Below are 23462 nucleotides of genomic sequence, written 5' to 3' on the forward strand. Positions count from 1 at the left end.
TCTTGAAGAGTCAAATCATCTTAAGTTTGACCAAACATATGTGATAAGATAATAACATTTATGATGTTAAATAAATATCATTAGATTATTTATTAACTATATTTTCATAGTATATTATTTTTGATGTTATAAGTCTATAATTTTGGTTAAATTTGAAATGCTTTGACTCTCAAAATTTTTGGAATGTCTTGTAATTTGGAACGAATGGAGTATAACGTAACGAAGAGTAAAGTGAGAAGCATGTAAATTTACCGGCAAGATGGCGTGGAAAAGGGTAGAAAGCGAACTCGGAAGACAGAGGAAGGCAACTTCTCCCGTCGATACTTGAAAAGGAGAAAGACCCCCAACCCAACGCTTGCTAGGGAAGATGCCCTTGTTTTTTCGAGTGAGACACGGGGAACACTTGAGCGTCGTGGTGCTTCTCATGGCTCATTTTGGTCACGTCCTCCCGCGTTAGGAACGGTCCAAAAGATTCTCGTGCCGACGGAAAGCAAAGCTGCATCCATTGACTTGGACAAGCAAAAGCTGTACTCCTACTCCGTATTGTCTATCGAGGGGATTAAATTTTGTAGGATATGAATGAAATATTAAATATAGATAAAAAATAATAAATTATATAGTTTATATATAATTTGTAAGATAAATATTTTGAGTCTAGTTAATTTATAATTAAACAATAATTATTAAATATAAATGAAAATATTACATTAGCTAAAACCAAAAATTTTCACGGATGATGACTCTAACTGACTGCCACCTCGGACCTTTCTTGGCTTCGCTTTGAGACTTATGATTCAAAAGATTTGTTTTATAAATTATAGATAAATTGTATAATTAATTATTTTTTATCTATATTTTGTGTTTTATATATATGTCTAAAAATTTGATGTAACAAAAAATATTGATTTTTTTGACATTTTAGGGTGAACTAAGCCGGAATTCTTTGCTCAGCCGTGTGCATGGCTCAGCTCATCAAACTGTACTAGTACTAGGTAAGCAGTAGTACTGTTTGGTGGAGACGAGTACTAGTAGACGACGACGTCAGAGACGGGAAGGGGCTAAAGGAATAAAGTAACTAATTACACAGTTTATACAGTTTGTATATAATTTGTTAGATAAATCTTTTAAGTTTATTTAGTTTATAATTAGATACTAATTGATACATAAAACAAAAAAATTACAATAGCCAAATCTAAAGAATTTCACAAACTAAACAAGACCTAATTATGGAAAGACGCGGACATTACCTACTCCTTCGTCCTAATATACTAAATAACTACTCTCTCTACCTTAAATTATAAGTCATTCCAAGAATGCCAAGAGTCAAAATATTTTAATTTTAACCAAATTTATATGATAGGATAATAACATTTATGATACCAACTACGTATCATTAGATTCTTCATTAATTATATTTTTATAGTATATTTATTTGATGTCATAAATCTTTATAATTTTGATCAGACTTGAGGTGTTTTGACTCTTCCAAAATTTTATAATTTAGGATTATAATTTAGGATGGAGGGAGTATATTTTATTCGTGTCCTAAGATATAAGTAGTCCTCTCTTTATATGCACACACATCGATATAGTAATACTAGTGTTTCCTAAGAGAATTAAATACGTTACTTAGGCTTTGTTTAGATGCGAAAAGATTTTGGATTTCGCTACTGTAGCACTTTCGTTTGTTTGTGAAAAATATTGTCCAATCATGAACTAACTAGGATCAAAAGATTCGTCTCGCGATTTACAGTTAAACTGTGCAATTAGTTTTTATTTTCGTATATATTTAATGTTTTATGCATGTGCCGAAATATTCGATGTGACAGGGAATCTTGAAAAGTTTTTGGTTTTTGGGTGAACTAAACAAGGCCTTAGTCTTTTGAGCTTGTTCGTTTATCTAAAAACCCATGGCCAAAAGTATTGTTCGCTTAATAGATTTGACAGATAAGCTTAAGCGAACAAAACATTTGAACTAGATGTGGTTATGCATTATACGCTGATACAAAAGAGTATTTTTCTTTTCCCCAAAAAGTCTTGATTTTTCCCATCTAATATACATTCGAAACCATGATGATTTTCGCGTCATCGCGAACAGATTCTGGGATGATTGTGGAAACGGAATCGTGTTCACGGACCAAAACAAATTTGGGCGCACGATGAGAAAGGACAAAAGGAGGGAGACTGAAATAAAGCCGGCATCCAGTTCCCGTTTCAACGGCTACGAGAACGGCATCGGGCGATTTAGATTTGACTATTCTCTCCTGCCGGGCTCCAGCCACCAGCTTCGTCCCCAGCTTCATTCGGCGAAGCAGGCAGGCAGGCGCACACGCCAATTGCGTTGCGTGCCACCAGACACGACAGAAATCGTTGGGAATGATGATGATGCTGTTGGCCACGTTTCGCTACTAGTAGTGGTATAGTACAACAAAAGCGCGCGGAAAAAAGTCTGATGCGAACTTGTTTATACTATCTGGAATATTGGCCCGGGATGGCGAACGAACGAACGATCGATCATGCTGCATATATGAATATGACGCGGTATATAGACGATCTACTGTACTAACGATAATACGGGTAGGACTGTATATGAGATTAACAAGTCCGGTTCCATCAAATCACATAATTGAGAGTTGAAAGTTCAAATAACTGCAGCTCCAACGCTAACAGCTTCTCTCGTCAAACTCGCCAACCATGGTCTATCCAGGGTATTTGGAACACATAATAAGGCTCTACTCTACACGGGACAGTGTGAGGCCTCAGGAATGGAAAGACTCCTCTCACTGCTCTGCATGCCAAAGCTAGCGCACCTAAACGCACATGCAACTGCTGCAACTGCACACACCACCTGAATGTATATGTGGCCTCGGTGCCGTGCGTGGTTCCTAATTCCCTCATAAACGCTCGCAAACTGTTTCATCGCTAAGGCCTTGTTTAGTTCGCAAAAATTTTTAAAATTCCCGATCACATCGAATCTTTGGTCGCATGCATGGAGCATTAAATAAAGACAAAAATAAAAACTAATTATACAGTTTACCTGAGATTTGTGAGATGAATCTTTTGAGCCTAGTTACTCCGTGATTGGACAATGTTTGTCAAATAAAAACGAAAGTGTTACAGTAGAAAAAAGAAGCAAAATTTTGCGAACTAAACAAGGCCTTAAAAAAAAGGCTCACCGAGCCCGGCGACGACCCGGCGCGCTCGCGAGTGTTCAGCCACACTCCCCCCGCCGCGGTGGCGGGATCAGGGTGGTTCGGTTGGACTTGGACAGGTCGCACGTCACAGGTGCCGGCCCCGCGCGCTCGACCGCGCGCGCCCTCTGCGCGCGGGGCCGAGGCCATCGATCAAATTATCAGTGTCCCACCACGCCAACGGGACGTGCCAGCGAACGCCTCGGTCAAGCACACTCGCCTGTGTTGGCCTTGGAGTGCACTTCAGAGTTGAGACTCGGTCCGGTCCCAGTGTTGCTCCCCGCCTATTCCATCCAGGTTCCAGCGCGATGCGGTGGCTCGTCGTTTTCTGATCTGGGAACGCATGCCAGGCAGTGCGTGACACCGGCGCTGCATCTCACCTGCCAATTGTAGGTTGGTTCCAAGCGATCGTTTTGCCAGTGTGGTTGCTTGCATGTAAATGCGCAGCATATTTCCCCACCTAAAAATTTTTCATCCATCCCATCGAATCTTTGGACACATGCATGGAACATTAAATGTAGATAAAAAAATAAACTAATTACACAGTTTAGTTGAGAATCGCGAGACGAATCTTTTAAGCCTAGTTACTCCATGATTAGCCTTAAGTGCTACAGTAACTCACATATGCTAATGATAGATTAATTATGCTTAATAAATTTGTCTTGCAGTTTCCTGACGAGCTATGTAATTTGTTTTTTTATTAGTTTCTAAAAACCCCTCCCGACATCCTTCCGACACATCCGATGTGACACCCAAAAATTTTTTATACCCAATCTAAACAGGCCCTATATCCATCTCTTTTCTGTTTGGGTATGCATTTCTGGCGTGCCCATAGATCACACAGCATCACCGGGAGCTTTGCATGCGTTCATGCCTGGTGGTGAGCCACTAGTCTTTGGTCTCTGGTGGTGGTAGTATAGTACTATAGTAGGAGCGAATTTGCCGTTGTTGGCGCTGGCGTTTCTGCGTCTGGAGCGGGGGCCACTGAACCTTCTTCCTTTGACCAACAAATTAAGTGTGCAGCCACGCACACACACTTCCCGGCCAAATCCACATCTAACAGTCACCATGACAAGGCCATCTCTCCAGACCACACTTGCTGTCACTCTCAGCTAGCCCCCACGCCACACACTTTTCCATTTTCGAGAGAGAGAGAGAGAGAGAGATCGATCTAACAACAAGAAGTGCCGTTATGACTCGATCGGGTCGAACAGCCACCAAGATGCACACATACTACATACAGTCTGTAGCGGAGTGGAGTAACATGGGCCTGTGCTCTTCGATCGACCAGTGTCCCCGCCCCAAACCAGACCACCCAACATGGATGGTACGCCTCCCACAGTTGACTGCTGACTCACTCCCCAGTGTCCCATGGCCCTTTGCGGGCTCGGCGGTTCGGTTCCAGTTCCATCCTCGCTCGCACTTGTGTCATGGACCACAGCACCACCACCGCACAAGTGGAGGACCAGATCGATTACGAGATGCCCATCTGGATCTGGTGCGGCGCCTGCCGGCGAAATGGTGGGGCGATCCAGCACCAGTTCTTCTGTCCTTTTTTTGGTTATATATGCTCTCTTTCACTAAATCTCTGTCCTCCACCTCCACGGTTGGGGAGTCAGGGCTCACCATCAGCACCAAGTAGTAGGCGTGAGGTGAGCCAACGGAGCAATTCGGCGACATGACACATGAACACACTCCAGAGGCCTGCCAAAACTTTAAGAGCAGCAAGCGAATCAGGTGGGCAGGTCCTTTCTGCAAAATGGAACTGGAACCAAAATAGCTTAGCTTGCTGAGTCAAGACAAAACTATCTGAAAGCAACAAGGCAGATCACTCCTCCCCCACAAAATATATATCGCTATAATGAGTGAAGTGTACATACAGTACAGAGGGCAAAGGCGTAAAGTGGGAAGCATGACAGAGAAATGGGAACGAAAGCTGAAGAAGTTGCGTGACACCAGATGTTTTCCATGCAGATGACAGGATGGCTGCTGAAAAATATGGTCAGATGGATACATGGAGCCGTCACCTGCAACAAAACAACGACTATTTTCTCACGTTTTATTATGTGTGAATCAAAACACACTTGGCCTTGCCTGTTTACCTCAGATACCAGCACATGTTAAATTGGTTTTTAGTGGTGCACACACACAATTAACCTCCCAAGTAATAAAGAAACAAGACTAACACACACAACATATGCTCAGGCTGAATGTATACACCACTGTTGAAAAAGACACACTTTAGATATTTGTATATAAAGTTTGGCAGCGCCTGTGCCCAAACTGATGAGATCAGAACTCTAAGTCAATAGTTTTGTATTCAAGAGTTGTCGAGCATAATCAATAATATCAAGTAATGAATCTGAACAAATGTGAGTGATACAGAACATGTCAACAAGGAACTTGACAGAGAGTGGTACAGACATCAACAAAATAGGTTATGCCAAGAAAGGTACAGTACATGAGAATGGGGATAAAGAAGATTGGGCTTGCACCCTTAATGTACGTCTGAGGGGATTCACTAAGCTCAAGAATGCAGGCCTGAGGAGATGCTCCGGAAATATCACTACTACAGAGCCCGGGATATGTTCTTAAACTCGTTCAAACAGGACAGCAAAATCTTCTGACGTTTGAGAAGAGATTGGCGCTCATTCTGGATAGCATCAACTGCCCCAGGGGCGACAAACATGTCCATGAACTTGTCATCACTCACAGCGAATAGCTCAAAGCCAAGTGCCAGAAATAACCTTTCACGGCTGCATTTCACCAGTGGAAGAAGCACGTCAGAAATAACTTCAAACATACTGGGCAGGCATGTGTATGTTAAAAATGGCTACAACCTGCTAACAATCTGATTTTGAACACACTACAGACCTACTAGATGTGCTAGCTGCTATACCAAAAAATGATTCAGGCAGTCCAAATCTAATCTTGCAAATCAAACTATTTAGTGCCAAAAATAGTTAAAATGCAACTTCATGTACATCAGTAGACTGAAAATTTCTATTTGGGATTGTGTTTGATTCATATGCTGTCAATTGGTTCCGTAGTGTTACTGGTTACTCATGGTGAATATGATCATGCGATCAGCCAGTTGACAAAATCAGTTGTGAGTTCAGTGACTGGTGATCTGGAAATTAGTATAGGTAGATGTGGTCAAGTAGCTGAAAGCATCAACTTCAATATGTATGTCGTAGTAAACTCACTAGGCCCTGTTTAGTTCCTCATTGAATGTAAAATGCAACATGCCAACTACTTTGGAATGATGAAATATAAAATGCCAAAATTTTTAGGGTTATGTTTAGTTCCATCCAAAATGCCAAAATTTTCAGAGTTAGGTGGGGGTAGTGAAGGCTCTTTTGAGTTTTTTTGGCCTCTTGAGGCCAAAATCCAGAATGCAAAATGGTAACCATTTTGCCAAAAAATTGGATGGGTGTGTAGTTCCATTCTGCAAAATGGTGGGCCAAAACACAATTTTTTTTTGGCTCAAATGGGGAACTAAACAGGCCCTAACTGAACAAAGCAGAAAGAGTAACAACATGGCATAAATATCAGTTTGAGCATACCATGGTGTTAAGAATCCAGAGTTCAATGCAGAGGGAACATTTCTTTCAATCAGGACTTCTCGCATTTTGGCAAAATATTGAGCAGATATTGCGCATATGGTGGAGTATGATGACCCTGACTTCGAGCCCATGTCATCAGCAGCAATCATACTGTTATGGTGATTTCTGTTTGTATATGCTGCCATCCTTGCTTGTCTTTTCCTTGGGCCACCGTCATTTGGGATCCCATTATCTTTCTTCTTACCACCATGTACATCAGATGGAAGATCAGGAGAAGGCGTCTCAGGTACTGTTAGTTGGCTTTCTCTGAGAACCTCCTTTGACTCATTCCCTTTATTAGGTGGTGTCATATGCTGCTGATCTCTTGGAGGCAAGTTCTCCTGAGCTTCCTCTAAAGCTGATCCACTGTCCGCTAGATCAAAGGATGTAACTCCAGTAAAGTGATTAAACCTACTCATGGAGTTTGCTACAGATCCAACACCACTCAAAAAGTCGTTGTCATAGCAAATATGGGAGTAGGGGCTCGTAACTGAATCAAGGTGATGACGCACTATCTGCTTGCATTGCTTGGACAATTCTTTGACAAACTTATAATATGAGCACCGGAGAGCAGCAAGAAAGCCAACATAACTATCCATATCTTCAACATTTTGATGATCTGTTACCCCCCAAAAAAACATTTAGCAAATGGTGAAAGCACAAAGTAACAATACCACTTGGCACTGACAATGTAAAAAATGACAGGACATGGTGGCTTATATTTTCAACATTTTGTTGATTTGTTAACCCCCCCTCCCTCCAAAAAGAAATGGTGAAAGTACAAAGTAATAATACCACTTAGTGCTGACAATGTAAAAACTGCCAGGACATGGTGGCTTAAAGCATGAAAACAGTAACACGGCAATTGATCCATCTTAAATCAAAATGCAGGGAAACAATACCCATGCGGTTATGGAAAATTGATCAATAGTCATAGCAAAAGTGTGAATAATCTGAAGTTGGGGAATGCAGATGACTAAATATGTGGTAGAGAAAAATGCAATCCATACCTACCTTTTGACGAACATGTTGAACAAAATATAAGCTACATACTAACTAAACAGTGATAATTTACTTCACTATGAACCAAATGATACCCAGGGAAATGTAGAAAGCAAGATGAACCAGCATCAAGAGAAAGGTCAAGCTCTTACATTGTGCGTCCTTATTGCGGTTGCGCTCCATAGCGAGATCAAATAGACTTTGTAGGACAAATGCAAGCCGGTCACATGCAGTATCAATAAGAGGAGCAAGCCATGATCTTGCAGCCGCCCGAGCTATCTCAGCTGCTGCCTCAGTCAACCTACTGCTTCCACCTCTTCCAGCATGGGCAAGTAGTATGTTCGCAACCTAGTGACATTAGTATATATAAGTAATTCTCCCAAAAAAAAAGTGCATATATGGTTCCAGGCTAAAGAGTACCTTCTCCCTTGACACTTGTGGGCATTCCATTGAATATGTTGCACAGCGAAATTCATGCATTACTCTCTCAAAAGCTGCACCGCCATACAACTTAAGGCTGGAGTTGGCAGGTTTTACAGGCATATTAATGCCAGGCCAGCTGCCAATACCACTATGCATCTGTTCCTCCTCAGTAGTTTTCCCCCATATTTCTGGAGCTGGATCAGCAGCTCCATCAAGTAATGCATGCTTTGATACGAAAAGGAAACGCAATCAGTTCAAGTCCAAGTGTCAGCAACATAAACGAGAATGTTAATACGTTGCATTGTGTTTGTAATACCAAGTGTGTGCAAATAGAAGCTGCATGAAGCATTGCCGATCTCCGGAGCTGAGAGACATCAGACGTTGCTTGTAGTTTGGAATCTAGTCTTGTTAGGTCCATTGAGACATCAGTGCACCTCTGCTCTAACAATGCCAGTGTAGCTGGAGTTGCTTCTTTGTACCTCTTCTGAAGTTCAGACTCGAGGTACTTCCTGAGGCAGCTGAACCCAATGTACGATCCATATTTCTCTTCATTGAAACCCCCTTTTACATTATCTCGCAAGTGACGTAGCACATCAATATCAACCTGACAGATCTGCCTCCGGAACTCCTCATTGGAAATTGTTCCACGGTCCTTTGGAAGAGCCACGAAGAACGGGTGGATATTATCCCCAAGGTAGCCACTTGCACTCAAGAAGGTATCGACCTCCCACCTCTCCGTGAATTCCTTCAAATGACCAAGAGCAAATGACATTTTCATAAGACACAGACACAGTGACACAACTTGTTCGCACTGAAGACAAGTCAAGCTCAAGTACCAACTGCTCATTGTTCTACGGGCATACCTTGAGGCGGTTGTCAAACTTGGAGATGACTATCATGGTGCGCCTGAAAGTAGGATCAATCTCTTTAAGCGTGTCGAGCCAGATCGACGAGCACCACTCGACGCTGCTTTGCTGGAGGAACAGAACGAGGCGGTGGGGAGGGGTCGCGAGGGACTTCACCATCGACCGTATCTCATCCGGTGTGCTCTCTGGCTCGCCTCTCTTAGCCTGCAGCAAGCAAACAATAGCATCAGTCGGACAGCTGACCAACACCATCTCTGACGTCTGAGAACTAAGAAGCCCCAAGTTCACCTCTGTACTGTACCTTAAGCACGAAACCTGGGGTGTCGATGATTGTGAGGTTGGGGCAGTGGGCGTACTCAGCCCTCATAACGATGGGCTTGGATGAGACAGCGGCCTGGATCTTCCGGAGGTGTGATTCAGTCCGCTGCTTGATGAGGTCGGCGATGGCCGTAGCCATTACCATCGGGCTCCCGTATTCCTCGGAGTCCTCCTCCTGCAACGCGCCGCACAACAAACCACGTCAAGCAACCGCTCGTCGAGTTCACATTCATTCATTACTAGACTCGATCTGGGAGAAGCAACGGGAGAAAACCTAGGAGAGGAATCGGAGCACACGCACCTGGAATCGGCATCTGGGCTCGAGGGCGGTGGGGTCGTGGACCATCTGGAGAACGAGAGGACGGCGGGTGCCCATCTCGACCTCGCGGACGTTGAAGCGAAAGCCAAGGAGCGCCTCGAGGAGAGAGCTCTTCCCATCAGACTGGCCTCCTATCGCCACTATCTCTGGGATGGGGAGCTTCTCGCCGAACGCCACCGCCGCTGCCTGCAGCCGGTTGTAAGCCTCGAACCGTGCCTTCGAGTCCGCCGCGGCCACCGCAGCCGCCGCCGACGCCGCATCTGCTGCCATCCGGCGGGTGGATGGGGATGGTGACGGCGCCGGCGCTGATTTCAGGTTCGGCGTTCGGCTGGCCGCCGGGGACGAGAGGGAGCTGGCCGCCATGGGGTGTGAACGGCAGCACTTGGGGAAGAGGGGGATTTGAATTTGGAGGAGGCGTTCGGATCAGATGGGATGGGAGCCGTTCGGGTTCGGGGATAGCCGTTATATTAATGGATCAGATGGGCTGGGCTGTTCTGGCACGGAGTTGTACAGCCCAACTAGTACCCATTGGTAATAATGCGGCTTCAGAACCGTTGGATCAGATGGGCTGGGCTGTTCTGTTTGTTTGTTTTTTCTTGTTATTATGGTTCCCACAAACATTTTGTTTAGTTTAGCCAAAAACCCAAAACTTTTCAAGATTTTCCATCACATCGAATCTTGCGGCACATGCATAGAACATTAAATATAGATGAAAACAAAAACTAATTGCACAGTTTGCTTGTAAATCACAATATGAAAATTTTAAGCCTAGTTACCCCATGATTGGACAATGTTTGTCAAATAAAAACAAAAATGCTACAGCGTCAAAATACCAAAAAATTTTGGATCTATACAAGGCCTCAGTTTTGTCGAAAAACCCCAACAGGAGTATGCCGAGCATATATTAATAGAGAAGAAGCAATTAAAAAAATACAACCTCACGAAGGAGCAACAACAAACTACCACTGCAAGAAACACAAAAACCACGATCCTCAGAAACAACAGCTATCGTAAACTAGTAGGAGTAGATTTCTACAGCAATGCCTCTAAGGAGGGTAACGATATCCGTAGATGCCAACAATGACGAAAGGAGAACCCGGGGTTTTCAACCAAACTCCTATAGGGTAAGAGGGGTCTCACGACAATGCCTCTAACGAGGAATGTGCTACTAAAGGCATCACCATTGTCGGCCAAAGCCAAGAGCCTTGCATGGCTTTCGCCCAAAAACCCCCAACACCCAAGCCCAAACCAGTCACATCGTGGACGACCACAACTAACCGCCACCAGTAGGAGATCGTTGTGTCAACAACAAGGTCAAAGGCATGCTTGACCTGCCACCACCACGCCAGCCCGCTAGAGCCGCCTCCCTCCTACATGGTACCAGCAACTGTGAGTAGCCACTTGCCTTAAAAAAACTGTGAGTAGCCACATCTTGTTCCTGCAGTGAGCAAAGAGCACCGCCAACACCATTGCACATCGACGCCCCCGCAAGCTTCTATAGAAACCACGAACATCCCCACACAAAGCTGCCCCCTTTAGCGAGCCGCCACCCGCTGGTTGTCGCAGCGACGACGAGCCAGCCACAGGCATATGTGGCCAATTGCAACCGCGTCGGTCGATAGACCGCAGCCAACCAGTAGATACCAACCCCCGAAGATCAACCCTTGGAGGAAGCATGTTGCTCCACTATCCGCTTGTACGAGTGCCGCAACCGAACCCTTCCGATGAACTCCACAGAAAGCGTTAGTTATGCATTATTGCCACCAACGTAACCAAAGTACCTCACCAAGTAAAAGAGCCGCCATGACCTTGCCGACACAGACCATCGCTAAGCGAGGTCAGCCGTCGAGGCCAAGATCGAGGTGAGTCGTCGTAGACCAGTTGTCGTTGCCGCACCAAAGACTGATGCAGTGCCGGTCGTCGAACCGTCGTCAACCAAACCAACACGGGCCACCACAGGATGCTTCAGCATGAAACAAGGTAACCCTGTAGCGCAGCCCCTAGCAGAGCTGCACCACCTCCGCCTGCAAGTCAGGCCGCTGCCGCACAAGCAACAGCACCACCCAGCCTCTCTCGGCCTCCGTGACCGCAGCATCCTCGAGCGCGTGCCCATCTGCCTCCGTGCGTGTAGCACCACGGCCCGCTCCGCCTCGCTTTAGACCATCCAACGCGCACAGGGAGGACGATGGGTGGAGCCGAAGCAGCTGTAGCTGCCGTACCTCTGCACAGGCGGGCCTAGATCCACCACTGCCGAACAGCATTGCTGCTGTGCCCCCAAGGCTGCCCTGATCCGAACGCACAGGCCAGCAGGACCCGCAGGGCCACCGGATCTAGCCACCGCGTTGCCGGATCTGGCCCCTAGGCCGCCGGAAGTGCCGCTGGATTGTTTAGCTATAAAAAATATAAATGATCTCGCCTGCTATCCTTTTAAGTTGAGATTTCTGCCTGAAAAATTCTAAAAATTTACACATCTGGAATACCAGGTGAATTTCCCGTACATTGCTGCGGGATTTTCTTAAAAATAAATCATTATATATAGATTATTACTATATAGTATTCAGTATATTTTGTATACATATATATAAATTTAACTTGCATGTTATTTTATTGTATTAAATTCGGTATAAACAATCACTAAGCTAATAGAAGAAAAATAATAGAATATTTGATTATATTATAGAGAAATAGGTGATCAAACAAGTAGCATATGTAACTTGTCAAAAAAAAACAAATAGCATATGTAGATGACTTGTATGTTAATAGATTAATTATTTAAAGTATTTCACGTGCTATAGATGACATAGATATTTTTTATAATTAATATAAGATGACATAAATTAGTGAGAATAATATGGATATTTTGCATGAAGAGATAAAACATTTAGTGGGAAATGACGTGGACACCTTGTATGGAGAGAAAAATCATCTAATAAAGTTTAGCTTTATAAAAGTATATGATAACCACTCCCCACACAAAGCACAAAGCAAGGTAAGGTCCCTGGGTCAGTATTATCTGACCCTTCTAGCAATGTCAAATCGCATGCCGTGCAAGTGTGCAACCCAGATAACATGGGCTCTCATGCAGAAGAAAGGCAACTGCACAAATTCACAAGCACGTTGAATACTTCAGGTTCAAGAGGTTCACATAAGAAATTATTGACAAGCCAAGCAAGTCTCTAAAAGAAACACATACGCAGCTGCTACAACAACAAAGGGTTTTTGCTTCTCGACAACTAAGGTCGTCACTCATTCAGCCATCAAGACTGGATATGTAGTCTTAAAGTAATCCGTAGTCAAAATTCGATGCGGAGGATCAAAAGTTCACATCACGGCATCACCTGAACTTCTGCCGCCGTCTCAGCTCCCGCTGTATAGCCTTTCTTCTAGTCTCGTCTGAAAATTCTACACTCTCTTGAGACCGAGCTTGGGGGTTTATGACACTCCCTGAAGCACCACCAAGATGGTTTTCTCCAGGTCCATATCCTGGTGGAAAGGCTTCCAAGTTCATGCTCCTTGAACCACCAGTTCCCTGGATTCCTACAGGGCTATATCCTGGCAGGCCGACTTCGTTCGGGATGGTTGAAGCGGTAAACATTCTCTGCTTGTTGCCGGTCGAAATCCACGAAGTGGTATTGCCCTGATTTTCCGCAGGCCCGTATCCTGGCGGGCCTACTTCTCTTGAGATGTCTGTAGGACTCATAAACACTCCCTGCTCATAACTCATATTCCAAGAAGCACCATTGCCCTGATTTTCCTGTCCATACCCTGGCAGGCCTACTTCTCTTGAGATGGTTGTAGGACTCGTAAATGATGGACTCGTAAACGCTCTCTGTTTGCTGCTCATATACCATGGAGTGCCATTGCCCTGGTTCTCCCCAGACCCAAATCCTGGAGGACAGGCTTCTCTTGAGATGGTTTTGGGACTCGTAAACACTCCCTGCTGGTAATTCGTAGTCCATGAAGTGTCGTTGCCCTTGTTTTTACCAATAAGCTCATATCCTGGTGGCCCAACTTCTCTGGAGATGGTTGTAGGACTTGTAAACATTCTCAACTCACAGCTCGTACTGTCATTCTCCTGGTTTTCTCCAGGCCCATATCCTGGTGGACCGTCTTCTCTTGAGGTGGTCACAGGACTCGTAAATACTCCCGACTCGTAGCTTGTATTCCATGAAGTGATACTGCGCTGGTTTTCTCCAGGCCCATATCCTGGTGGACCAAGTTCTCTTGAGATAGTTGTAGGACTCATAAACAATATTTGCTCACTGCTTGTATACCAGGAAATGCCACTGCCTCGGTTTTCTTCAGGCTCATATCCTGGAGGACCGACTTCTCTTGAGCTGGTCGCAGGACTCATAAACAGTCTTCGCTCACAGCTTGTATTCCATGGAGCCCCATTGCCCTGGTTTTCTCCAAGTGCATATCCTGGTGGACTAACTTCTCCTGCGATAGTGGTAGGAGCCATTATCACACTCTGCTCACAGCTAGTATTCCTTGAACTGACCTGAAGAAAGTTTTCTCCAGGACCATATCCTGGAGGACCAGCTTCCGTTGAGATGGCAGCTGGAGTCATAGTTACTTTCTCTTCACACCTAGTATATTGGCTCGGTGGGATATCTTCTTCAATGCCTTCGTTAAGATTAATTTGGACCATCAACTTTTCAGAAATCATATCATTTATATCTGCAGCTGGTTTATCTATCAACCCAACATTGGGTTCAAGTACTTGTATGCCATCAAAGGTTGTGCTATTATTATTCTCCGTAGTATTTTCTCCCAGATGTTTTTGGTTCTTGGCAACAGCATCTCTTGAATAATGACGAGTAGCAGAGAACCACTTACTGATCTGTTAGAAGAAACTATATTAAGACAAGAGTGAACAATAACAGCCCAATAAGAATACAGAACAAAATTCTTTAGGGCGGCAATAATACCTGATTACATGTCAGTCCTAGCTCTCGTGCCAGACTCTCTTTCGTTGCGCGACAAGGATATGGATCTTTTTCAAAATGTTCCTTCAGTTTCTGCAAGAAAAGTACAGTGTCAACAATGCAATCTATATCAGACCACAATTAATTGGACTGATTTGTTAGCACAAAGTGATTCCAAGAAAAAATGGATAACTATTATAACTATACTAAAAGGAGAGATTTTATATACCTGACTAACTATAGGGCCAAAATGATATTTTGAGACTTTGCCAGTGCTGACATTGGAGCGAAGAACTTCAGTTTGCTGCTCCCTTGCAGAACCATGAAGCTGCTCTCTAGTTTGCTGCTCGCTCTGAGTATGTTCATTATTCTGCTCCCTAGCTGCTGCTCTTCTGGAACACCGTTTTGAAGAACGTAGTGATTCAGTAAGTGATGCTTTTTCATTGTCTTGTAATCTTGTTTTTCGTGGTGTGCTAAATGCGGACCACTCTTCATCACTCGAGTCAGATGATTCTTGTCCGTAAGACTCCTTTAGAATTGCACATGAAACAAATGGAAGGGAAATGAGTAAAGCTAAGGTATGGATTCAAAAGTTCATTTTCTATTTTCATATTCTGAAATGAATACACTCACTATCAAAACCTACCATCTCAATTTCTGTTCCAGAAAGCACGATATCTTCAATATTACTTTGGTTAAGATTGCTCTCCACCACCGGTTCCTCAGGAACAATGTCATTTCTATCCCTAATCAACTTTTCCATCACTCCTTGGTTAAGATTGTTCTGCACCATCGGTTTCTCAGGAACAATGTCATTTCTATCCCTAGTCAACTTTTCCATCACCCCAGCACTGGGTTGTCTTGCTTGCATTCTGTCTACAGTTGTGCTATCATTATTCTCACTAATATGGCTGTCAGGATGCATTTCCTTTTTTGCAGAAGCAACCCTTGAATAGTGACGAGTACTAGAGAACCATCTGGAGACCTGTTAACAGAAACTCCATTAAGGAAGGAGAAGTATAACTACAACTCGAACAAGCGTATGGCACAGCAGAAAATTCTTGGGAGGGAGAACAAATGCTCCGCTCAAAAAAAAAAGGGAGAACAAATGCAGAATTTAGTACCTGATTAAATGTCAAGCCTAGTTCTTCTGATAGATTCACTTTCGTTTCACGGCTAGGATATGGATCTTTCTCAAAATGTACCTTCAATTTCTGCAAGAGAGTAATGGCATAACTGATCTCATGTCATGATTAATTGGTTCAACTTGTTAACACAAAGGAGCTCGGTGAAACTCCAGACAACTAACGCAACAGAGATATTTAAAAATTTTCTATACCTGGGTAACTACAGGACCAAACTTCCGTCCTGTGCTACTGCTGCCATTGGACCGAAGAATTTCAGTTTTCTGCTCACTTTCAGGACCAAACTTCTGTGGTGTATGTTCAATATTCTGCTGCCCTGCTGGTGCTTTTCTAGAGCACCGTTTTACAGGACGAAGTCGCTCACCAAGCGAATCTGTTTCACTGCCTTCTAATAGTTCTTTTCCAGACCACTCTTCCTCATCACTTGAATTAGATGATTCTTCCTCATATGCCTCCTTTGTATTGCCAATGCAATAAATGAAAGAGATTAGAGAAAGGAGTAAGGCCAGAGCATGCATTGATGCATACGATAATTTGCTTTAGTGTGCAATGTGGTTTCAGTATAAGTCGTAAGCTGATTGCTTCACTGAAGATAAAATTCCATTGACAAAGAAATTATGAATGTTACTACCCCTATCACTATTCCAATTTCTCTTTTTTTTGGGTGCTTGTTTACCTTCCTATTTATTTGTTGATTTTAGTGTCCCTTGTTAGGTTTCATCTCTAGCCTACTCCAACTTGCTTGGGAATAAAAAGGCTTTGATTGACTTCAGTTAATTGTCATTTCTATGCATGTATGCTTGACAGCATGGCCTGGTTTAAATTTTATTTTCTCGAACATGCAGTGTATCATTATATTAAGAAAAATGGCCTAGTTTTAATTGCTTGAAGCACTTTCCGCTTAATGATATGTAAATATATTCATCATGTGTATAACATAAGATAGGGGCTGCATTTTTCCGCTTGAAGGCCTTGCAGGCATATAGAAAAATGAAGTTTTGTAATCATTAATACAAATAGCATGATGGGGCAGACATAATCCGATTTTCCCCTTTGTCAGAAGCATTGGCTCTTGCTGCTACTAGAAAAGAAACACAGGAGAGAAATAGATGGAAAAGGTAGATTTGTGTTGTATATGGCAAAGAGACCAAGGTTGCTTGTTCTCAACCTTACTATTTGACTACATTCAACTATGAAAGAAAGATAAACATTTGATGTTTACTGGATGAAATTGGGTTGCATTCTTAGCTTTCCTATCTCTTATATTGTTAAACTAGGACTTAAATTATTCATATTAGGGATTAACAAGAGGTAGGGAACACCGGATACAGAAAACATGTACTCATGGTACAGGGAAAATACGAGAGAGATGGCATACATACATCATATAGTTTTTTGTAATCCAACCGTTCAACCTGCCGCCTGCTTGAAACTGGAAGCTCCATGTCCATAAATGCATTATTGTGGTTTTCTTCATTAGAGCGGTTACCGGCGGCCCTGAGTTTCATTCTATCAGTACGGTTTATCACATTTGATAATGGAGATGCCAAGACTTCATCCTGGCCGCAAGATTTAGCAATCTCAGCACAAAAATCATCAGAGTCGGATGTGAAATCTGACTCTTCTGAGTTCAATCCATCTTTTTGGTCTTCACTAGAATCTGGACCTGCTGGATCGAAGTCACCATCCCCTGAGTCCTCCGAAGGCAAGCCAAGGTCATCCGCTGTACTTGCATTATTGGAAGCAAGGTCGTTAGTATCCAGTTCATCCTAGAACTTATGATAGATCCTACCAAGCTGAAAAGAGCCCATCCCATCCCACAATGGCTCTTGAATTTCATAGTACCCCGATCTTACATGGAAGTTCCATATGATCCTATAAGTTCGGTAGGATCTTACATAGGATCATGATCCTAAATCCTACATAATAATTTATTTTGATGACTTTTTACATGACATGATTAGTCGCTTGTGATAAAATATTATTTAAAGTTAAGGTGGATTGAAAATAAATGTCAACAAATTCACATAAATTTACAAAAAGTTAAGTAAATTAATTAATAATATAGGCTTCCATCTTTGATAACATAGGTCCTGTTTGGCGCACAAGCTTTTCAGCATTTATTTATTTTTATTAAGCCACAACAGGTGCCAAACGCGCAGCTTACCAAGCGGCTTAAAAAGTAGAGCTTATGAAGAATGAACTTTTTCCTCAAACGTGCAGGAGAGCTGCTTATCATTATATTAAGAAGGAAAAAAAAGGAAGTAACAACCCTTGCAAAACCACACACCCCCATCAACCAAGCTCTCAAACTAGCATTCGCTCCTAATACAACTTGTCAGTCTGAAGAATGAACTAGATGCCAGCTTATAGAAAAGTTTAAGCTGTGCCAATCAGGCTCTCTCTCTCTCTCTCTCTCTCTCTCTCTATATATATATATATATATATATATATATATATATATATATATATATATATTATACAAGTGCTATTCTACACCCTAGGTGTAGAATACTATTCTACACCAAAGTATTATACTGAACTAAATTCAGTATTGTTCAATACCCGTGTTTCAGTATTATTTAGTATTTCGCGGTCCTGGGTGTACGACTGGATGATACTGAACGTTGTTCAGTATTGCTCAGTATTTTTTCTGCTTAGTTTTGACTTGCGGTGTAGAATAATATTCTACACCTAGGGTGTAGAATAGCGCTACCGTATATATTATATATATATATATATATATATATATATATATATATATATATATATATATATATATATATATATATATATATATATATATATATATATATATACTACAATCCAATTCTACGATGTAACCTGAATACCTGATATTGCCAGAAAAAAAAACGATCCTAATCCTAACCACCTTGATTAGAAGGAATAGACCTTCTGTTTTTAAAAGGTTTGGAATGCTCAAACGAGGTGATGAAATCTAAGATATCAGAATCTGACCTTTGGTGTCATCCTCTGCAGAAAACCTGACTTCATTCACCATGTGCCCTTCAGCCAATGCAAGGTTGTCACTGTCCTTTATATGATCCGGCAGCAGATCAGAAGCATCAACTTGCTTAGAACCATTGGCAATTGAAGCTGCCTCAGGGAAAACTTTCTGCAGAGATTAAAGGCAGCATCATGTTGGAATATAATTTAGCCTCATTTATCTCCGTTCTACAGGTACTTTGTAGGTTTTTACCTCCCATGAGTCATGAATAGAGAGCTTGCTTCCTTGAAGTTCATTTAGTGCATCAATAGAGTCTGCTTTGCACACACATGCAGGGCAAAGCCATCCTTCATCCCCCGGAGGTACTACAAATAAAAACAATTATAAATGAGCAACAGATGCAATGATGATTTGAGAACATAGGGAAACCAAAAGATGTAGTGGATATTACTATCTTCAGTTAGCAAAGGAGGGTTCAAACAGTTCTGGTGGAATCCTCTGTCACAGGCTCCATCACAAAGAATGATGTCGTTTTGTAAAGTAACATCCTTTGAACCACATACCGCACAAAATATCTGAAAGATGAAACAAATTATCTCTGCACTAATTTGACAACCAGGCTTAAATAAGAATGTGAGATATCAAGAATAAAATGAGACTGCCTACATCTTCGCTTGAAATTTCTCCTGCAGAATCAAACAAAGATTCTTCAAGCTTCCCCTTGGATAAAAGAGAGTCCATATTTCGAAAAGCTTCCCGGATTCTTAGCTTGCATTGGAGGATTTCTTCCTTGGCTCGTTCAAGCTCCTTCTCGGGTCTTATTTTTTCCACACTGCACATTTATACCATCAACACGGTACATGACAAGAGGACGCACTTGAAGTCTGATAATAGAATTACAGAAATGCATAGTGGAATGTGAATTGCAAGATATTCCTAAAATATTATAGGCAGATATGGAACATTGAATGCAGCCAGTATGTCACCAAGATCCAAGGTCTGTTCTACTCCATCCATTTCAAATTATAAGACGTTTGGGTTATTCTAGATAAATAGCTTTTGATATGCACTTAGATATACACCATGTCTAGATACATAACAAAAACAATGTATCCAGAAAAGCCAAAACGTCTAATAATTTGGAACGGAGGGAGTATCTGCCATACCACCCTAATACAAAAACAGTAAATATGGAATAACAGTTGCACATAAGAAAGAAAGACGAGTTAGACACTTAGTATATGAGAATACTGTACAAATTGTATCCTACCAAGTACCAACAAATTCTATCATGTTTGGAATGAAGTGACCTAATAAATGCTCCAAATCAAATGCTAATTCTAGAAAAGGGGAAAATGTACAAAATGGAATTGAACAGCAATATGAAACATGTTTGGGTGACAAACCTTTGGCCTTTCCAACCTTCACTTGCATAAGCCTGAATAAAGGTCTGTTGATAGTTCATTCGGTTCAAAATATATCTAACTCTTTGACAAATTTTTAAGTAGTCCTTCTTGGGACTGCGGTCCTTTGAAGGCTTGCAAATTCTTCTTTTTGTCACAGTTGGTTCAGCAGAAGTACTATCATTTACAGGCTCACTGCATGCCTCATTCTTCTTTGCTGAGGCAGAGCGAAGAACCCTGACACCAATCTTTGGACTATCGGTCTTTGAAATCGCCCCACCCTTTCTTTTCCTCGCAGATGGTCGAGCAGCAGTACTATCATTCAAAGGCTCACTAGATGCCTCATTCTTCCTTTCTGAGGTAGAGCGAAGCACCCTGGCACTCCCCACAGGGCTTCCTGCCTCGAAGGAACTACCACTTTTTCTTCTTTTCGCAGCTGGTTGACCAGCAATACTATTATTTAGAGGATCAATAGATACCTCAAGCTTATTATTTGAGGCAGAGCGAAGCACCCTGACACTGCTGTTGGGACTTCCCTCCTTTGAACGACTGACACCTTTCCTTTTATTTGCAGATGGTTCAACAGCACCACTATCATTTAAAGGCTCAGTACATGTCTCATTCTTATATTTTGATGTAGATCGAAGCACCCTGACACTACTGCTGGGACTTCCCACCTTTGACGGACTGGTGCCTTTCCTTTTACTTGAAGCTGGTACAACAGCAGCGCTATCATTTAAAGGCTTGGTACATGTCTCATCCTTAACTTTTGAACCAGACCGAAGCACCCTCACATCACGGCTCGGACTCCCCACATTTGAAGGATTGGCGTTTTTTCTTTTATTTGCAGCTGGCTCATCAGCGATCCTGTCACTTAGAGGCTCACTGCATGCCTCATCTTTATTTTTTATTGCAGAGCGAAGCACCCTGACACTGTTGCTGGGACTTCCCACCTGTGAGGGACTGGCATGTTTTCTTTTATTTGCAGCTGGCTTAGCTGGGATCCTGTCATTTAGAGGCCCACTACGTGCCTCTTCCTTATTTTTAGATGTAGAGCGAAGCAACCTGACACTGCTATTAGGACTATCCAACTGACTGCCACTTCTTTTTTTCACAGTGGCTTGGGTAGCAGCAGCAGCATTCAGAGGCTCACTGTTCTTATTATCATTGGCTGAGGCAGAGCGAAGAACTCTACCACTACTATGCGCAGACCTCAAGGGATACCTGTTACTTGGTGACACTTCTGAGCCTTTCCTTCCCATTTTAATGTTTGTCTCCTGTACGCTTGTTCCCAATGTTGTTGTTGCCCCGAACAAGACCAAGTAAATGATAAACACAAACGAACATCCTCCACAGTAACTGCTAGGCCATCGGAATATCAGAGAAACCTTCGTAAACAAGGTAAGTTATCAGGACCTTCAGTGATGAAAAGAAGTGAATATGCTTATTAATAGTGCCAACAAATATTAAAATGTTCTTGTGTTAATGCATATGTCCTCAGTACTTGCTTTGAAAAAGGCCTATTTTCTTCATGGCTCACAAAAGAATGCAACTAAAACTTAAGGAGACAAAATGAATGTAAGAATGCAAGGGAGGACAGGATTCAACAAGTGGAGAACACAACCCAAGCAACCGATATACATAAGTCAGTTCAAAATTAAATATATGCAGCACAGCAACTGCATATATTCATCTCAATGTCAAAAATAAGTCAGACAGGTGATATGTCATATTCTTTATGTCTCCAACATGAGATGCTGATGTAAGAACAACTCACTTGAAGAACAGGACAGATCAATTTCTTGATCAAAATTAGCACAGCATACAGTGCCAGGATGATTTTGACACCATATTGTATAAGAAGTAAAGCAACACCTTCCATTCCAAGTTTCACACAGCTAACCAAAACTAACCAGGTTAGAGTTCCACTCCACCACTTAGACATCTGGAGCACCCTAAACTCACCACCTTCTATACTGCAATTTGGGCTTGCTGGTGGAGTTCGGGAGCACAGGACATGGGTGTACACATGTACACCTGATAATTTATGCAAGAAACAAGTTGGTAGGCATAATACATGTACACACCTGTGATTTAGATCAAATACGAACCAAATAGCTTAGGTTAGTGTTTGGGTGCTCGTTTCCACATAGTAGGAGGCACGGTCAGATCTGGATCCCCCGGATGGGGTGCTACAACCCAGGTCCGGTGCAAGAAACATTGGCATTTACAATTCGTGGTGTTTAAAGATGGGTGCTTAAGAAGAGAGAGAGTATGGTTAATCATTAAGCACATCAGCATAGAAGTTAATTCCTACAGTGCAAACAGACAGTTAGATAGGTTCAACCACCTTTTTAACTTGCATTAAGCACTGGTGCAATGGTGAACTCATCTTACCTTCCAAGCACCAGGTGCTAATGGTATGGTAAAGGAAAACTTTTTTTTTGGCTAAGCACGCCCATTGTGCATGCTCAACCAGTCAACAGCCCAAGCCAAAAGGGGCCAAGCCCAACCTAACACCCCTAACACACACCAGGTCATTCAGCGCATCCCGGCATCCTCGCCTCCTTGCGCTACTCGTTTGTCTTCCGCAGGAGCTCGCGTGCTCCCCAATCCTGCCAAAAGCCCCAGCAATCGCCGATATTCATCAAAACCCCCAACCCTCCACACCGCCAGATCCTGCGTTCGACAGCTGCGGCTCCGCGAAGGCGCCAGGCAGCCTGCGGCTTGTGCCGCGGCATGGTGGCGCCCCCAGCGGCTCGGGGAGGATGCAAATCCAGCAACAGCATCCAAGGTCAGCACCCCTTTGCCCCTTATCTAGATCCACCACTGGTAGGAAGGGAAGAGAAGGGGGCGGCACACCTGACGGGTGCTCGTCGCCGGCGAAGGACCAGAGGAGGAAGACCTGGGCCCCTGGCCTACGGCTGCGTCGTCGGTCGCTCAGTCGTCGCCAAGACACAGGGAGAGCTCACGCCTCACGGGGTGAACGGAGTAACGGAGAACAAAAGGCTGAACCGTGAAAGCTGAGCGTCAAGCACGCCTGGCGACCTGGGTACTGATTTGCATCTGTAGCAGGGCACGTGTCTAATCATGGCGTCAGATCGCCGCTCTGTCGGAACGGCAGACCGGGCGTGTTTGGTGCCGTTTTACCTGTATCGAAAGGGCCGTTTTATGAAAAATGTTTGGATGTCATTGATATATGGAGGGGTTTTTAGAAATTAATAAAAAAACAAATTACATAGCTCGTCTGGAAACTGCAAGACAAATCTATTAAGTATAATTAATCTGTTATTA

The 23462-nt window shown here is 43.0% G+C and overlaps 2 protein-coding genes across 3 annotated transcripts; both read right to left on the reverse strand.

Moving 5' to 3' along the window:
• Nucleotides 5487–10151, reverse strand: LOC8075569 (dynamin-related protein 5A). The gene is made up of 8 exons (XM_002458437.2): nucleotides 9707–10151; nucleotides 9389–9580; nucleotides 9085–9291; nucleotides 8538–8966; nucleotides 8219–8446; nucleotides 7951–8146; nucleotides 6758–7415; nucleotides 5487–5947 (listed from the first exon to the last, which is right to left on the reverse strand). Exons 1-8 carry the CDS (start codon nucleotides 10085–10087, stop codon nucleotides 5761–5763), a joined length of 2478 nt encoding a protein of 825 aa, XP_002458482.1. The 5' UTR covers nucleotides 10088–10151; the 3' UTR covers nucleotides 5487–5760.
• Nucleotides 12715–23210, reverse strand: LOC8075570. 2 transcript variants are annotated; one of them, XM_021455137.1, is made up of 13 exons: nucleotides 23031–23210; nucleotides 20172–21527; nucleotides 19432–19597; nucleotides 19217–19340; nucleotides 19018–19130; nucleotides 18777–18933; nucleotides 17180–17520; nucleotides 15992–16252; nucleotides 15777–15866; nucleotides 15299–15637; nucleotides 14882–15181; nucleotides 14656–14745; nucleotides 12715–14567 (listed from the first exon to the last, which is right to left on the reverse strand). In XM_021455137.1, the coding sequence occupies exons 2-13, from the start codon at nucleotides 21428–21430 to the stop codon at nucleotides 13059–13061; spliced, it is 4749 nt and encodes a 1582-aa protein (XP_021310812.1). In that variant the 5' UTR covers nucleotides 21431–21527; nucleotides 23031–23210; the 3' UTR covers nucleotides 12715–13058. The 2 variants fall into 2 exon arrangements, with proteins under 2 accessions (XP_021310812.1, XP_002458483.2); XM_002458438.2 differs by having other exon boundaries at nucleotides 20172–21556; nucleotides 23031–23209.

Source organism: Sorghum bicolor, chromosome 3 (assembly GCF_000003195.3).
Source record: "Sorghum bicolor cultivar BTx623 chromosome 3, Sorghum_bicolor_NCBIv3, whole genome shotgun sequence".
Taxonomy (NCBI): domain Eukaryota; kingdom Viridiplantae; phylum Streptophyta; class Magnoliopsida; order Poales; family Poaceae; genus Sorghum; species Sorghum bicolor.

Coding starts and splice junctions, on each gene's coding strand:
- LOC8075569 (XM_002458437.2), bottom strand. CDS start 10,087: ATGGCGGCCAGCTCCCTCTCGTCCCCGGCGGCCAGCCGAACGCCGAAC. Junction 9,292..9,388: donor CCCCAGGTTTCGTGCTTAAG/GTACAGTACAGA, acceptor TGCTTGCTGCAG/GCTAAGAGAGGCGAGCCAGA. Junction 5,948..6,757: donor TCTGGATTCTTAACACCATG/GTATGCTCAAAC, acceptor GGTGAAATGCAG/CCGTGAAAGGTTATTTCTGG.
- LOC8075570 (XM_021455137.1), bottom strand. CDS start 21,430: ATGGGAAGGAAAGGCTCAGAAGTGTCACCAAGTAACAGGTATCCCTTG. Junction 15,638..15,776: donor TAGGCTTGACATTTAATCAG/GTACTAAATTCT, acceptor TTCTGTTAACAG/GTCTCCAGATGGTTCTCTAG. Junction 14,746..14,881: donor TTGGCCCTATAGTTAGTCAG/GTATATAAAATC, acceptor CTTTTCTTGCAG/AAACTGAAGGAACATTTTGA.